The following is an 18,649-nucleotide window of genomic DNA, read 5'->3' on the forward strand; positions in this document are numbered from 1 at the left end:
TTTATTCTGGTTTTTAACATTAATTTTGGTTAATTATATACTCAATGATCTTGCAAGCTTGTAGTGCTGAAAAGAATAACCTATGAATTCCATTTTTAAAAACCCAGCTGAATAAATAAAATATTCTGTTAAAATATAAAGCAAGTGGCAAAATCAGCTTATGAATGAATAAATCCAATGTTTTATGTACACATTTGATTAATTTTAATTTTTCATGGAAGTGTGCTTTACTGTTTTAATACTAAATTGGTATATGCAGAGGTGAAAAGCCCATGTTGTATATGAAGAAAGTAGTATTCCAAGCTAAATAATACTCAGATTTTTTTAAAGAAAAGTTTAAAAACATAGCCTATTGTTTATCTGAATTTAATGGATATATTTACAAAACTGACAATTTTGGAGTTACAAGTGAAGAAGATGAAATACCCTTTTAGAAATTATATATCACCCAGAAACACTTATCTAATGCTCCTCTTAATAGTTTCATGTAAATCATGGTGGTATTTTATTTTATTTCATTTGTGTTTTTCTTTAGGGGATCCTAAGAAAAAACTCATATGTACAGTGTGCAATAAAAAGTGTTCTTCAGCCTCAAGCCTACAGGAACATAGGAAGGTCAGTAAAATAAAGGCTAATGTTCATCATAGTTAAGATTTTTAGTCATAGTGTCTGCAAGGAAAAATATTAATTGCTTTGTATATTGTGAAGACAGAGCTTTGTCATTAATTTTAACTAATATACTCTAAGGGGCTTCCCTGGTAGCTTAGCTGGTAAAGAATCTGCCTGCAGTGCAGACCTCGGTTCGATTCCTGGGTCAGGAAGATCCCCTGGAGGAGGGCATGGCAATCCACTCCAGTATTCTCGCCTGGATCATCCCATGGACAGAGGAGCCTGGTGGGCTCCAGTCCATGGGGTCACAGAGTTGGACACGACTGAATGCCTGGGCACACCCTGTATGCTAAAGAGCAAGACTGATACACAGAAGAGCCAGCTCTTGCCAAAGAATATTGTGAGCTGTTTGCTGTTATTCAGAATAAGTAGAAACATTACTCCAATGCAGTATAGTGTCTGAGTCCTTCATTACGACACCTCATCCTGGTTTCATGCTTCACCAGTTGCTATTTGCTCAGGAAATATTATATATTTGAGGAAACCACAATATTTTTGTGTATTTATAATATACTCTACAGTGATGTTTAGCCTGAAATATATGTGTATTATATTTAAGCCTGGCAAAACAAAGACAAGAGCTCTGTTATTTTGAAGAGCTTAAAGTAATGCAGAAAAATGTCAGAGTGTTGTCAGCGGAAACAGATGATTATGCAGTTGACCCTCGCACAGCACAGGTCTGAGCCGTGCTGGCCCACTGGCGGCATTTTTCAGTTACACATACTCCAGTGCTGTAGTCAGGGCTTGGCTGAGTTTGCAGATGCGGAGGGCCCACTGTAAAGTTACACAGTGTCCCCACTGAAAGGGGAGGTGAGGAGGCGTGCGAGTGGGGTGCAGTGGGTCTAACCCCCAGGGCCCTCTGTTGTTCAGTGGTCAGCTGCATTAGGAGAAAAGAACTTTAATACATTTTGTAATAAACATAACCCAGTTTACTAAGTTACTATTTTAATATGAAAGTTAACCTGAAAAAAATGGCAGCTATTAACCCTAACAGCGTTAGCACTTGTTAATCAAATTTATGACAGAATAGAGTTAAAATAGCATTTAGAGTTTTGTTCATATAATGGGAGAGTCCAAAAATTTATTTTATATATTACTATAACAAAGATACAAATGATTATTTCCTGATTTCACATATGATTTTTTCAGAATATCTATGAGCATGTGATACTGTCTTTTAATCATTTAATACTAAAGAAGAGGAGATGGTACCAGTGGAAGTGATATTTTACATTATAGTTTATAAATTGAATTTTGTCTCTTTGTTTATATATGGATATATTCCAAAATAACTTGACAGATCTTAAAATTCATATGATATTCAGTGCAATATCTTCAACTCTTTAGGCTGTGGATTTAACCTGTAACACATAAGGTAGTTAAATTATTAAGATGTCTAGGGTTATATCCTGCATGTTCAGTGATTTTGATCTTCAGGGAGAAACGATGGAATGAGCAGTGGGCAGAGTGAGGACTGAGGATGTCGCATTCCGTCACTGACCCTCCGTGTAGCCTTGGGCCTCTGGTTAAGTGTGACATGGAACTGATCGGTGTTTTCCAGTTTCCTAAGTGCCACGAAACTACTTTGTTTATTCAGTTTCCAAGTGGTTATCTTATCAGGTTGTTTAAAAACAGAGAGTACTTGAGGAATTGACATGTAATTCTTTTTGAGGGCCATGCTCGTCTTCTCTATCATTCCAAATTTAGCGTAAGTGCTACTGAAGGAAGCCCTGAAGCTACTTTCTTAAAGTTCAGTGCAGAAGCCAATGCAGATGCTGCTGCTTCTACGTCTCTCTTTCTCCCCATCACCCTTAAAGCTTCTGAAGCAGAACCTAGTCCGAGACCAGAAGTGTAAAATCCAGCTGAATAGACAGTTTCTGAATGTCCTCATGGTTCTAGAATTCTTTGTTTTCTTTCTCTGATTTTAGAAAGTTGAAAATGAAGATATCTTACCAAATTTAAGATTTTGCCAAGTAGAATATTTCAACAAAGTTGGTTGTGGGACATAATTCTGAAAAATGTCCTCTTCTCCATTTATATTCTTCATAATACAAAGAAGATGTCCCCGGGGAATATCTCTATAGACAGATTTAAATCCCACCTGGTGGTGGAATACAGTCTCCAAGTTGTCTCTGCAGAATGTTAGTAACTTGGTAGCTCAGTGTAGCTCTTTGTCCATCACAGCATTGCTCCTTTGACTTATTCTGAATCCACAGGCAGCTTCTGCAGACTCCATTTTTGAGTCTATTCTTATCGTTGTTGCTCTTTAGTCGCTAAGTTGTGTCCTACTTTTGCAACCCCATGTACTGTAGCCCACCAGCCTCCTCTGTCCTGGCATTTCCGAGGCAAGAATACTGAAGTGGATTGCCATTTCCTTCTCCAGGGTATCTTTCCAACTCGGGGGTCAAATCCTCATCCCTTGCATCTTTTGCATTGGCAGGCGGACTCTCCTCTGAGCCAACAGGGAAGCCCCGTTTTTATAGCTGGGTGTGTCTAATATCTAATAGAGTTTGGTGCTGGTATTTCACCTTAACAGCAGACGGTGATCTATGCATATGCCACATTTACATTATAGTCTAGACTCAGCATTCAAAAAACTAAGGTCATGGCATCCAGTCCTATTACTTCATGGCAAATAGATAGGAAAAAAGTGGAAACAGTGATAGATTTTATATTCTTGGGCTCCAAAATCACTGAAGATGGTGACTGCAGCCACGAAATTAAAAGATGCTTGCTCCTTGGAAGAAAAGCTATGACAAACCTGAGTTCAGTCAATCACTCATGTATGACTCTTTGCAACCCCATGGACTGCAGCACGCTAGGCTTCCCTGTCCATCACCAAATTTGCTCAAACTCATGTCCATTGAGTCGGTGATGCCATCCCACAATCTCATCCTTTGTTGTCCGCTTCTCCTCCTGCCTTCAGTCTTTCCCAGCATCAGAGTCTTTTCAAAAGAGTCAACACTTCCCACCAGGTGGCCAAAGTATTGTAGTTTCAGCTTCAGCATCAGTTCTTCCAATGAATATTCAAGACTGATTTCATTTAGGATTGACTGGTTGGATCTCCTTGCAGACCTAGAGACCCTCGAGAGTCCTCTCCAACTCCAGAGTTCAAAAGCATCAATTCTTCGGTGCTCAGCTTTCTTTGTAGTCCAACTCTCACAAGTCATCAATACATGACTACTGGAAAAACCATAGCATTGACCAGACGGACCTTTGTCAGCAAAGTAATGTCTCTGCTTTTTAATATGCTGTCTAGATTGGTTGTAACATTTCTTCCAAGGAGCAAGTGTGTTTTAATTTCATGGCTGCTGTCACTATCTGCAGTGATTTTGGAGCTCCAGAAAATAAAGTCTGTCACTGTTTCCCCATCTATTTGCCATGAAGTGATGGGACCAGATGCCATGATCTTAGTTTTCTGAATGTTGAGTTTTAAGCCTGGTTTTTCACTTTCCTCTTTCACTTTCATCAAGAGGCTTTTTAGTTCTTCTTCACTTTCTGCCATAAGGGTGGTGTCATCTGCATATCTGAGGTTTTTGATATTTCTCCCAGCAATCTTGATTCCAGCTTGTGCTTCATCCAGCCCAGCGTTTCTCATGATGTTCTCTGCATGTAAGTTAAACAAACAGGGTGACAATATACAGCCTTGACATACTGCTTTCCTATTTGGAACCAGTCTGTTGTTCCATGTCCAGTTCTGACTGTTGCTTCCTGACCTGCATACACGTTTCTCAGGAGGCAGGTAAGGTGGTCTGGCATTCCCATCTCTTTAAGAATTTTCCACAGTTTGTCGTGATCCACACAGTCAAAGGCTTTGGCATAGTCAATAAAACAGTAGTAGATGTTTTTCTGGAACTCTCTTGCTTTTTTGGTGATCCAGTGAATGTGGGCAATTTGATCTCTGGTTCCTCTGCCTTTTCTAAATCCAGCTTGAACATCTGAAAGTTCATGGTTCACGTATTGATGAAGCCTGGCTAGGAGAATTTTGAGCATTGCTGTCCTAGGTGTGAGATAAGTGCAATTGTGCGGTAGTTTGAGCATTCTTTGGCATTGCCTTTCTTTGGGATTGGAATGAAAACTGACCTTTTCCAGTCCTGTGACCAGTGCTGAGTTGTGCAAATTTGCTGGCATATTGAGTGCAGCACTTTCACAGCATCATCTTTTAGGATTTGAAATAGCTCAACTGGAATTCTATCACCTCCACTAGCTTTGTTCGTAGTGATGCTTCCTAAGGCCTACTTGAGTTCACATTCCAGGATGTCTGGCTCTAGGTGAGTGATCATACCATTGTGATTATCTGGGTTGTGAAGATCTCTTTTGTACAGTTCTTCTGTGTATTCTTGCCACTTCTTCATATCTTCTGCTTTTAAGTCCATACCATTTCCATTTCTGTCCTTTATTGTGCCCATCTTTGCATGAAATGTTCTTTGGTATCTCTAATTTTCCTGTAGAGATCTCTAGTCTTTCCCAGTCTGTTATTTTCCTGTATTTCTTTGCATTGATCACTGAGGAAGGCTTTCTTATCTCTCCTTGCTGTTCTTTGGAACTCTGTATTCAAATGGGTACATCTTTCCTTTTCTCCTTTGCCTTTCTCTTCTCTTCTTTTCTTAGCTATTTGTAAGGCCTCTTCAGACAGCCATTTTTGCCGTTTTGCATTTCTTTTTCTTGGGGATGGTCTTGATCACTGCCTCCTGTACAGGGTCATGAACCTCTGTCCATAGTTCATCAGGCACTCTGTCTATCACATGTAATCCCTTGAATCTATTTGTCATTTCCCCTGTATAATCATAAGGGATTTGATTTAGGTCACCTGAATGGTCTAAGGGTTTTCCCTACTTTCTTCAATTTAAGTCTGAATTTGGCAATAAGGAGTTTTTGATCTGAGCCACAGTCAGCTCCCAGTCTTGTTTTTGCTGACTGTATAGAGCTTCTCGGCTATATGCAGCTTCTTCGGCTGCAAAGAATGTAACCAGTCTGATTTCAGCAAACATAGCATATTAAAATAGGGGAGACATCACTTTGCTGACAAAGGTCCTTAAAGTAATATCTATGGTTTTACCAGTAGTCTTGTACAAATGAGAGTGTTGGACAGTAAAGAACGGTGAGCATTGAAGAATTGATGTTTTCAAACTGTGGTACTGGAGAAGAGTCTTGAGAGTCCCTTGGAGTGCAAGGAGATCAGACCTGTCAGTCATGGAAGAAATCAACCTTGACTATTGGAAGAACTGACTTTGTGTCTGAAACTCTAATACTTTCTCCACCTGACGCCAAGAGCTGACTCACTGGAAAAGACCTGGATACTGGGTAGATTGAGGGCAGAAGGAGAAGAGGGTGACAGAGGAGGAGATGGTTGGATGGCAAAAGTGACTCAATGGACATGAGTTTCAGCAAACTCCGGGAGATAGTGAAGGATAGGGAAGCCTGGCATGCTACAGTTCATGGGGTCATGAAAAGCTGGACACGACTTTGACTGAACAACAATTAGACTAATACCTTGTATTACTATGTGCTGTCCTGTATTACAATAAGATATAGTATGATCCTTCTTGGAACTTACTTAATTTGGGACATCAGATTATGAGTTATTATTCTCCATATCAATTTAGTAAGCTGTAAACATTTTATAAAATGCTTTACTTAGCATTAGGCATAATTAATATCATTGTCACTTTAAATCTGTTCTATTAAACTTTTATAGGAGTTTTGAAAATAGCTTTGGTTGAGTTTTCCATTATGAATAAGAGAGTCAACACAGAAGTGCTTTCATGTAAATACTGTATTTTATAATTTTGGAAATATCAAAGTTCAGTTCAGCCCTTAAAATTGTTTCATGTTTTGAAAGCTGTGAGTGTTAAGTAAACAAGTATATTTTGCAGTAATTAAGAACTGCCATTTTTGTATGGATAAATAATTTAAAATTTGTATATACTAATATAAATAGAATATTGAAAATTAAAATAAACTAAATATGTGTTCATTTATGTATGTCTCAGAAGGCATGTCATGATTTTGTAGCTTGTTTATTATAAAAGATACATGTTGCAGAGTTTAAGAATATGAATCTGTTCTTACAACCTTTAGTTAAACGTTACACTTCATATCATTGCTGTGAGGATCTTTGATGGTTGAAGATGTGCCCTTTAAAATTTCTTAGACTGACGGCTTCCCTTCTATACTGTGTGGTCCTTGACTTCTGAGTACTTGTGTACAGGCCCACACTGTTTTCGGAGGAACCATAGGACTCTGGACCCTGTACATCTCCCTTCAAGGTTAGAAGCCACCGCATATAGGCAAGGATCTAAGTCAGAGTTCAGTGGAATGATGTCATCCTGCTCCGTCTTGCTGCTTTATCTTTTCTCTGCTTTTCCCATTTCTGTTCACTGACTCGCCAAGAATCAGACCCGACAGAAGCAGAAGGCTGATGGCAGCCTCAGACCGCGGTGTGGTTGGGTATAGGATTAAGGCTCACACCGCAGACTAGGGACCTGTCAGCCTTGTGCCAGCTTCTGTTTCCCTTCCTGTGCCGTCTTCTGTGTGTCCCTGTCTTGAGTTCTGTGGTCACTTAGGTCAAGGGAGCCGTTTTCCAGTCCTCCTCTCTTTAGTCATTGCTGTACCAATTCAGGGTCTTCTCTTTTGAGTTTTACTCTGTAGTGGCCCTTAGATATTCTGCAAGGATAGCCAGAATATTCTGCAGAAGGGCCAGTGCTTGTACGGGGTTTAGTTTTGTGAGCTCTACCTTGAATGAGTTTGAAACAAAAACACGACTTCACCAAGATGATTTTTCAGTCTTCAGCAAAACAGTAGGATGCTTGTCTTCATTGGGATGATCAGCAGTTCTAATATAAGGCTGCTTGCAGCACATTGCTCTTTTTACATAGTTATGATAACAAACGAAACTTCTACTTCTACTGCCTATCCGGTTTCTCTAATGTAGTATTTGGGAGAGAAAGAGCCGAACTTGCTTGTAACCTTTATTTAGCTGGTTGATTGCTATTAAGTTATGCCCCTTATATATATATTTTTTGATGAAACTCATAAAAACTAATAAAACTTGAAGATTTTTAGCCTTCTGTCCTGCGGGAGTATTGTTGTGAGCTACACTCAAGTTTTCAGAATCATATCTTTGTCTTTCATGGTAATTAATATTTAGATCTTTACTACATATGTTTAAGTTTTAAGTAGTGTTGACTACTGGAAAGGGAATATTTTTAGTGGCAAGTTTTTCCATTCCATTTCCATATCCATTCCAAATATGCCAAATTTTGGCATATTTCCAAGTCTAAATTTGTGTATAACAGAGATTTAATATAAGGTATAATTTTTGCAGAGTATAAACTTTTTATGTACTTCAGAAATAGGTCATCTGTTTTACATATTTAAGTACCATACAGTTTTACATTTTTTAATGATCATGTTCTACTAGGTAACTTATGTTCATTGCATTTTCAGTTTCTTATGTAGGGTAATATGAACAAATCAGGGCTGAATTATAACGCATAGTTTAGATATTGTAATGGCAACTGTCCACATGTTTATACTTGAGTGCTATAAAATTTTGTGGCTCAACCAGTTGAGTTAACTGTTAATTTGACCTTTTTCAGATTCATGAGATATTTGATTGTCAAGAATGTATGAAGAAATTCATTTCAGCAAATCAGCTAAAGCGTCATATGATCACCCATTCAGGTAAAACACATATTTTCCCATTTTTATTGAAATCAGTACAAAAGCTTCACCTTGTCATTTTTAGGAGCTCTGAGAGGGGGATAATCAGGAGACCTGGCTATTAGTTCTGGCTTGGCCACTGACTTACCATGTGATTCTGAACAAGTTACTTAACTTCTCTAGACCTTAGTTTATTTCTGAAGCAAATGTGGTTGGACTAAATGAAATGAAAAATCTTCAGATTTATCATTTAATTTGTTATGTACTCCTGCGACTGAAGCTGAAGCTCCAATACTTTGCCCACCTAATGCAAAGAGCTGACTCACTGGAAAAGACCCTGATTCTGGGAAAGATTGAAGGCAGGAGGAGAAGGGTGCAACAGAGGATGAGATGGTTGGATGGCATCACCAACTCAATGGACATGAGTTTGAGCAAGCTCCGGGAGATGGTGAAGGACAGGGAAGCCTGGCATGCTGCAGTTCTTGGGGTCGCAGAGCGTCAGACACGACTGAGTGACTGAACAGCAGCAACAAACCCTCCTTGAGCCTTAGTCTCTGTGTTCTTCATCTCTGTAAAGGTGTCCTACCTTTCAGAATTGCTGTGAAGGTCAAATGAGGTCATCTATGTACCCTGCTAGCAGAGTGTGTGACATTTACCAGGGATTCAATAATTAGAATCCCAACATTTCTAGATATATTCACATTGTAACTGCTGCTGCTGCTAAGTCACTTCAGTTGTGTCCGACTCTGTGTGACCCCATAGATGGCAGCCCACCAGGCTCCCCCGTCCCTGGGATTCTCCAGGCAAGAACACTGGAGTGGGTTGCCATTTCCTTCTCCATGCATGAAAGTGAAAAGTGAAAGTGAAGTCTCTCAGTCGTGTCCGACTCTTAGCGACCCCATGGACTGCAGCCCACCAGGCTTCTCTGTCCATGGGATTCTCCAAGCAAGAGTACTGGAGTGGGGTGCCATTGCCTTCTCCTACGTTGTAACTAAGGTACTAATAGATGTTAATGAGAAATTTACGAATGCATTTTGAGAATCTTAAGTTTTCAAAGTTGTAATTTCATTTTAAGCAGCTTTGAATGATAGGTCTGTTATACTGACTAAAAACATCCAGCTCTGAAAGTAACTTTTGCTTAATGAAGTCTCTGAAGTTTAGAATATCTGTACTTTGAGGCCACTGAAGTCAGGAGATTTTTGAATGGCCACTTTATCTGGAGACAGACACATATTTTTGGCAAATGAAAATAGAAGATCAAAGACCAGTGGCCTTCAGATACGCTTTGCTTGAAAAATCTGGTTGTCAACATTACATGGATTTGTATACTCATGGATTTTGCACAACAACCTACATGTGTAATTCCTGCTGAGATTGGAAGCTTGGCCTCACGGGCCCCTTGGCTGTGCAGGAGGCAGGTCTGTCCTTTACTTCCATGTCTGTCAGACCACTCACCCTTCATGTTCGGAGTTGTAACCCTGACTTCGCTCATACCAGTCAGCAGGGTTTTCATCTGGAAGTAGAATTTCTTCCTTGAATTAAAATGTCATCTTCATATCTAAGCTACTTTATACATTTAGTTGGCAGAGTATGTCAGTAAAAGAGCAGGCTCATGTTCTGTGAGTTTTGAGTTGGCTCACATATCTAACGGATTGGGTAATAGACTTTTTTCCAGTTGTTTGAATGATATTTTTGTTGACTTGTCCATAAGAATTAATAATGCAAGGAAGGCTGTTTCCCTTTTTATCCTTTACCTGTATAGATGTGAGATTGTTTCCACTCATTTTTTTAACAGAAAAACGACCCTATAATTGTGAGATTTGTAATAAATCTTTCAAGAGGCTTGACCAAGTGGGTGCCCACAAAGTGATACACAGTGAAGATAAACCTTACAAGTGCAAGCTCTGTGGAAAGGGGTTTGCTCACAGAAATGTTTACAAGAATCACAAGAAGGTAAAAGCCTGTTAATACTGTTATAAATGTATTTGCTGATTGGTCGATAAAATTGTCAGTTGTTTATCTTTTAAAGAAGTTTTTGGATATCTGAGGCATATCTGAGGCTGTACATATGAAATAAATAATTGGAGAATATTTTGCTTCTGCTTTCTGACCACTCAGGCCATCACCACTGTGGTTTTGTATCTGTCTAATTCTCTTCTGAAACTATTCTAACAAGCAAAGTGTTATCCAGTGTTTTCCAGCATTGTAATAATTGCAAAATCTTCTCTTCCTTCTTTCTTTAAAGTTTGACACTCTTGTTCATATTACCATTTGGAAACCCTCTTTGTCTGTGGCGCCATTTTAGCAACTTTGCTAGGTTTTCTGCCAATTTCTCTGAACCCGTCTTTGGTCTCTGAGTTCCCAAGGGATTATCCTGGATGCTTTGGCTATAGGCTTATTCTGTGTCCTCTATGTCAACTACATCTATTAATTATGATGTAAACTCTGTACTTATGAATTCCAGATGATTTATTTTGTTAATCTCAAGCTTTAGACTCACACTTATCACTACTTGTTTGATATATAACTGGGCATCTTTTTGACCTAATGAATTTAGCATGCTCTGGATAATGGTTTCCCTGGTGGCTCAGTGGTAAAGAATCTGCCTGCAGTGCAGGAGACCTGGGTTCAATCCCTGGGTCGGGAAGATCCCCTGGAGAAGGAAATGGCAACCCACTCCAGTATTCTTGCCTGGAGAGTTCCATGGAAAGAGGAGCCTGGCGGGCTGTATTCCATAGGGTCGCAAAGAATTGGACATGACTGAGTGACTAACACACATGGGTAGCTTCACTTTTGCAAGTGTCTGTTAATTTCCGTTAATGACAAAAGCATGTATTTATCTCTATCTCTTTCTTTAATTTTAACCCCGTTTTAGAATTAGTAGCTAATTCTTAAAGATTCTGCCCTCTCCATTGTCTTACCATCTTCATAATCATTGCTTTACCATTTAGACATCCTGGTCCTGTCTCATTTTCATCACTTTAATAGCCATTTCATTCAGCTTCTTGTTATTTAATCACTTCCTTCTTACTCAGAGAACGAGATGAATCGTCCCAGATCACAGCTCTATCACTCTGTACTCTTAATATTATAAGTAGATTTCCAGCACTATGTATAGTCTGTCTTCTTTCCCTATCACTCGGGGTTCTCTGCACCATGATCCCAGCTTCCTTTTCCAGCTTTTTGTTCTCCTGTTTTCTGCACAAGCCATATCAACACAGCATGACCTCTCTAGCTTCGCAGCATGATCTCCTAGCTTCCCCATTCCCTCCTTTGTAGTAAAACTCTCAAGTTATAATCTCTTATTTCCTCTATTGATTTTTGTTTGCATTTCCTACACTTTGCCATTACTCAAGTTCTTGTTTCAGAATGTTAGTTTTATCTAATCTATTTTCTGTAGATAGTAAATAATGTTTGAATCGAACTCAGGAAATCTGTGCAAAGATAGTCAACATCTTAGAAATGTGTGTTTAAATTTGTGATGTGATAAACACTTGTTTATTAATTTTGGTTGACATATTTCATGATGGTATTAAGCAACAGACATACATGTTTTCGAAGAACTTCTTTTTATTTGCAATATTCCATTGTAATTATAGTTATTTTAGTATTTATTGGGACTTTCCAAGCATATAATTTTATCTGTTTTGAAATCATTTAAGAAGTTACAATATCAATTTTGGCTTCAGTCTAAAAAGAAAAAAGGCAAATTAATGAAAGAATAAATAGGGTTGATTGATGGTGTACCAAATCATCTCTGCCTACTTTCTTGCTGACTGCCCTCATGTTTAACTCAAGTGTTGTGTGTTCAGAGGCAGGACCACATTGAGTACTGCTGCTTTGAAATTACATGCCTATTAGAAACTATCTGGCTAGTTTTCTGCTCAGTCTCTGAACCTTCTTGTTCCTTTCTTTGATGAATCTGATCTCCCCACATGGACAAGTTCTTCACAGTTCGGCTTGTATTGTCTGCTGTATGGGAATTTGGCACAGCATCTTTGTACCATCTCTCATACTTTTAGCCATAAATCATATGAAAGTAGTCATGATGTCTTGGGAAGGATAGAAACAGTGATGCCTGTAATTTCCAAAGTGAAAAGCACATTCAGTCCTTCTGCTGTGGACAGTGGGCTTCTCACTGTGTTAGGATCCTAGCGTGTATTTGGCATGTGGACAGTGAGCTTCTCACTGTGTTAGGATCCTAGCGTGTACTTGGTATGTGGACAGTGAGCTTCTCACTGTGTTACGATCCTAGCGTGTATTCGGTATGTGGACAGTGTGCTTCTCACTATGTTAGGATCCTAGCATGTATGTGGTATGTGGACAGTGGTGTTTCTCACTGTGTTGTGACCCTAGCGTGTATTCGGTATGTGAACAATGTGCTTCTCACTGTGTTAGGATCCTAGCATGTATGTGGTATGTGGACAGTGGTGTTTCTCACTGTGTTGTGACCGTAGCATGTATTTGGTATGTGGACAGCGTGCTTCTCACTGTGTTACCATCCTTGCATGTACTGGTATGTGGACAATGTGCTTCTCACTGTGTTAGGATCCTAGCATGTATTTGGTATGTGGACAGTGAGCTTCTCACTGTGTTACCATCCTAGCATGTACTGGTATGTGGACAATGTGCTTCTCACTGTGTTAGGATCCTAGCGTGTATTTGGTGTGTGGACAGTGAGCTTCTCACTGTGTTAACGATCCTAGCATGTACTGGTATGTGGACAATGTGCTTCTCACTGTGTTAGGATCCTAGCATGTATTTGGTATGTGGACAGTGAGCTTCTCACTGTGTTAATGATCCTAGCGAGTATTTGGTATGTGGACAGTGCGCTTCTCACTGTGTTAGGATCCTAGCGTGTATTCGGTATGTGGACAGCATGCTTCTCACTGTGTTACCATCCTAGCATGTACTGGTATGTGGACAATGTGCTTCTCACTGTGTTAGGATCCTAGCATGTATTTGGTATGTGGACAGTGAGCTTCTCACTGTGTTAATGATCCTAGCGAGTATTTGGTATGTGGACAGTGCGCTTCTCACTGTGTTAGGATCCTAGCGTGTATTCGGTATGTGGACAGCATGCTTCTCACTGTGTTACCATCCTAGCATGTACTGGTATGTGGACAATGTGCTTCTCACTGTGTTAGGATCCTAGCTTGTATGTGGTATGTGGACAGTGGTGTTTCTCACCGTGTTGTGACCCTAGCGTGTATTCAGTATGTGGACAATGCGCTTCTCACTGTGTTAGGATCCTAGCATGTATATGGTATGTGGACAGCGTGCTTCTCACTGTGTTATAATCCTAGGGTGTATTTGGTATGTGGACAGTTGTGTTTCTCACTGTGTTGTGACCCTAGCGTGTATTTGGTATGTGGACAATGCGCTTCTCACTGTGTTACTATCCTAGCATGTATTTGGTATGTGAACAGCGTGCTTCTCACTGTGTTACTATCCTAGCATGTATTTGGTATGTGGACAATGCGCTTCTCACTGTGTTAGGATCCTAGCATGTATATGGTATGTGGACAGCGTGCTTCTCACTGTGTTATAATCCTAGGGTGTATTTGGTATGTGGACAGTTGTGTTTCTCACTGTGTTGTGACCCTAGCGTGTATTTGGTATGTGGACAATGCGCTTCTCACTGTGTTACTATCCTAGCATGTATTTGGTATGTGAACAGCGTGCTTCTCACTGTGTTACTATCCTAGCATGTATTTGGTATGTGGACAATGCGCTTCTCACTGTGTTACAATCCTAGCATGTATATGGTATGTGGACAGCAGTTGTGTTTCTCACTGTGTTGTGACCCTAGGATGTATTTGGTATGTGGACAGTTGTGCTTCTCACCATGTTGTGACCCTAGTGTGTATTTGGTATGGTTACATGAAAATGTCTAAAATAGTTATCAAAAGTTATGGTGAAAGAAGCAAATCAACTTTTTCTTCCATCATTATTCACTAATGGTCAGTTACAAAAATAAAAAGTAAAAATATGCAAGGAAAGCAGGAAAAAAGTCATTAAAAGACCAATCTTCATGATGTAACATGACCAAAGTTGGTTATTTTAAATGAATTATTCTTTGGGGTTTTGATTATGCAACTTGTGCATTTTTATTATAGCGATTTGATTTATTTGGGGTCGATTCTTTTACATATAGATTTGCATGAAAAGGGAATATTTCAATATGATTATGACAATATGGCATGCAGTTTCGAAGGAGTGATTTTTTTTAAGGGGCGATGAGTGATTGGGAATGTTGGGCATTGAGAGACTGCTTTTTCTGTTTTAAGATAGGTTTTATTTTTATTTTGTATCAGACTAGCAGTCAGCTTTTAAAAGATACGCATTTGTTTGTTTCTGGCTGCATCTTGTCTTAGTTGCGGCAGGTGGAATCTTTTGTTCTCGTGTACTGGTTTCTCTCTAGTTGTGGCAAGGGTTTAATTGCCCTGTGTCTTAGTTTTGCAACCAGGCATTGAGCTCATGTCCTTGCATTGGAAGGCAGGCTCTTCACCACTAGACCATCAGGGAAGTTCTGAAGGAGTGATTTCTGTTTCTAAGTCTTAGTTACTTGTTCCATCATCTTGTTGGACTTCCCTGGTGGCTCAGATGGCAAAGAATCTGCCCATAATGCAGGAGAGCTGGGTTTGGTCCCTGGATCAGGAAGATTCCCTGGAAAAGGGCATCACCATGCACTCCAGTATCCTTTCCTGGAGAATCCCAAGGACAGAGGAGCCTGGCAGGCTACAAGTCCATAGAGTCGCAAAGAGACGGGCACATTATCTTGCCAGTTATACAAGCTCAGTAGGTCAGAATTAGATTTTCTTTCCCCTAATCCTCTGTGACAATCACTTAACCTTATTACAAGATTAAATGAATTTTTTTGGGTCTACCTAAAATTAAGATTGTTTATCTGGACCCAACTATATTCTGCAACTCTTTACATCACAATTGGACAGACGTCTCAGAACCGCAGGAAACAGAAACTAGTTATCCTTCAGCCTCTGTTTGTTCCCTGCCACAGTTAATGCAGAGACAAGCTGAGATCCGTGTGCGGTGCTCCCCGCCTGTGGCGGGCGGCGTGTCTAGGTGGCCTGCACCGTCTTGGCCCTGGAGCCCGCACCACTTGCTTGGGGATGGGAATGAGTACAGAGAGGTTTTGTCCTGATTAAGTTCATAAACGAGCTCTCTGGCAGGCAGAGCTGCGTCTATTCAGATAAAAGATCTTTGTTCCTGACACTTTACATAAGCTTCCAGGGATGAACACTAGAGGCCTGCGAAGGATTCTGGTCACAAACCTCTCTGAAAATAATTCCATTGGGCATCTTATATTAACATCTCATCCTGTGATTTCCCAGTTATGGGCTGTGACTACTTTGTGGGTCTTGAAATAATTTACTGGGTCATCAATAGCCATTAAAAAAATAGAATAGAAAATACAAGAATAAGGGTCATTTAATGAGGTAATACACAAGTGTGTGAGTAGCTGTATATATATATATATATATATATCTTTTTGATATAAAAATTATATTTTTGGTCATAATCAAACAGTTTGAAAAACTCTGCAAGTGATACTTTGCTCAGGTGATATTTTATTAAACCTTGCAAAAAACGGACAAGTCTCTCCATAAAGAAATCATGGATTTGATTCTAAAACCATAATATGTAGCATAAATGTTACATAATAAAAAAATCTTTGACAGTTAAGGAAGGTGCCAAGTTGTAGGTTGAAAGACAGTTGCTCAGTTATTCCATCACAACGACTTTCTCCTTCAACTTTGCATCAAATTTCTCTTCTTCAGGTGAGCCATAGGTGAAGTAGCTGGTGGCTCACTTAAGATAGTGTGTATCCAGAATTACTGCTTTTGTGATCTGGAAAGCGTGTTCACAGTGATGAGACGCTTACACTAAGGGGCATGTAGGAACCGAATCTGAAAGAGGGAAACAACAGATGCAGATGTTTCTCTGAAGCTTGTTTAGCTAATGGCAAATTGCTTACCATATTTAAATTGTTTTTCTTAGATGGATAGTGAGATAGCATTGTGCAGTTTCCAATGTAAGCACCGTGTTTCCTATAACTAGACAGTAAACTTTGAAGACCGATGCTCGACACACAGCACCTACTGTGCTTTGAATGTGGCAGACACTTTCTGAATGAAAAAACGTTTGTGAAAAGATTATCCCAAATAAGATTTAATGTTCTTAGTTATAGTAGTTGTAATATGAGAAGTGATTTCTCTAAATCTGTATTTGTAATATGTATTGCATCATTTTTGCCTTTCTGAGCACTCTGTTTCTTGACTTTATGAGCATACTAGTGATCAGTGATGCATTGAAAAATTACTGTTGTATTCCTTCCACACTGGATTTATCAGCCCAAGATATCTAAGGACTCTTCAGACCTTTCATTTGAAGATAACTGCACTGTTTAATTTTCTGAACCCTTTTCTGACTCTGAGTTAGATATTTGAAGTGTAGCTCACTTACTGCCAAATCAGTGATGAACCTTTATCCCCTGAGGAGCGTTTATAGAGGAACCTCCCTCCCAACTTGATTCTACTTCCTCCACTCCCCCAACCCCCAGATATTAACTAAAGAACCATCAGCTAAAGACTGTGCCTTGGTGCTTGCCAGAACAAAAGCGTCGCTTGTTGCTCTTCAGAGCTTTCTTCCCCCTGGCTCCTGTAGGCACAGGGCCTTGCCTCCCAGACCTCTAGCCTCTGATTCTTGCCTGTGCCTGAAAGCTTCAGGCCACCTCCTCACCTCCAGAGCTCACCCCGTGTGGAATATCGCCTTTGCTCTCTGCTCTTTACCATTCTAGCCAGTCCAGGGTTTTGAGTTCACCTCACTTGACCCGCTTGATTCAGTGCACACCAGTAGCCTTCTTAAAACCACAAAAGGAAATGTTGTTCTTTTTTAAAAATTACTTTTGTTTTGTTTTGCTTATTTTTATTTGTAGCAGACATTGTATGAAAATAAACCCCAGAGGGCATGCATGAACACACCATGGTCAGGCACACAGTTCAGGTGAGGTCCCTGCCCCCGCCTTTCAGTGAGGGCCTGGAAGGGACGGAGGAGGCTCGACTGACGGCCCGGCTTTCCCCAAGCGTGGTGAAGACTGTGCGCATGTACAATCTATTTGTTCATTGTTACGCATCTGCTTCTGTATTTAAAGACCGGTGATCCTAATACCTGTAGATTTTCTAGTCTTGAGTAAAATTCAGTGTTTATCCTCAGCATAATGCCTTTGACATGCTTTAAGTCACTGTCATGGATTGGAGTAGGGCATATTAGAAATAGGAAGGTGTAAGTTAGACCTTACACCTCAGTGGTTAGGTGACTGAGTTGGGAAGGCGAGGAAGAAACTGGGAAAGGTGACCACTGAAATGGGAAAGAGAATAGGAGAAGAGAGCCTGGAGTGTGAGGTCGGATGGGAAGTTTTCAAATGCAGTAACTACAGAGCACCTCCTTCACCATAGTGAATTGCCAGGGACTTCCACTCTGGGCACTGGTGTTTCTGTGTAAGAGGTTGTTCTTTTGGGTGGAGCTTGGAAAAAACAAACTGGAAAATTCTTAGAGAGATGGGATTACCAGACCACCTTCCTGCCTTTTTAGAAATCTGTGTGCAGGTCAAGAAGCAACAGCTAAACTGGACATGGAACAACAGACTGGTTCCAAATAGGAAAAAGAATACGTCAAGGCTGTATATTGTCACCCTGCTTATTTAACTTATATGCAGAGTACATCATGTGAAATGCTGGGCTGGATGAAGCACAAACTGGAATCAAGATTGCCAGGAGAACTATCAGTAACCTCAGATAGGCAGATGACACCACCCTATGGGAGAAAGTGAAGAACTAAAGAACCTCTTGTTGAAAGTGAAAGAGGAGAGTGAAAAAGCTGGCTTAAAACTCAACATTCAGAAAACTAAGATCCTGGTATCTGGTCCCATCACTTCATGGCAAATAGATGGGGCAACAGTGGAAACAGTGGCAGACTTTATTTTTGGGGGTTCCAAAATCACTGCAGACGGTGACTACAGCCATGAGATTAAAAGGCGCTTGCTCCTGGGAAGAAAAGCTATGACCAACCGAGACAGCATATTAAAAAGCAGAGACATCACTTTGCCAACAAAGGTCTGTCTAGTCAAGGCTATGGTTTTTCCAGTGGTCATGTATGGATGTGAGAGTTGGACTGTGAAGAAAGCTGAGTGCCGAAGAATTGATGGTTTTGAACTGTGGTGTTGGAGAAGACTCTTGAGAGTCCCTTGGACTGCAAGGAGATCTAGTCAGTCCATCCTAAAGGAAATTAGTCC

The 18,649-nt window shown here is 40.1% G+C and overlaps 1 protein-coding gene across 4 annotated transcripts in view; it reads left to right on the forward strand.

Annotated features, from left to right (window-relative positions):
* PRDM5 (PR/SET domain 5) overlaps positions 1 to 18,649 on the forward strand; it is a 247,423-nt gene that overhangs the window by 117,517 nt on the left and 111,257 nt on the right. For all 4 annotated transcript variants that reach the window (XM_043438519.1, XM_043438517.1, XM_043438518.1 and 1 more), the window contains 3 exons: positions 536 to 615; positions 8,271 to 8,355; positions 10,130 to 10,287. In XM_043438519.1, the coding sequence (XP_043294454.1) occupies positions 536 to 615; positions 8,271 to 8,355; positions 10,130 to 10,287 (323 nt within the window). The remainder of the gene's footprint in view (positions 1 to 535; positions 616 to 8,270; positions 8,356 to 10,129; positions 10,288 to 18,649) is intronic.

This window comes from Cervus canadensis, chromosome 19 (genome assembly GCF_019320065.1).
Source record: "Cervus canadensis isolate Bull #8, Minnesota chromosome 19, ASM1932006v1, whole genome shotgun sequence".
Lineage (NCBI taxonomy): Eukaryota > Metazoa > Chordata > Mammalia > Artiodactyla > Cervidae > Cervus > Cervus canadensis.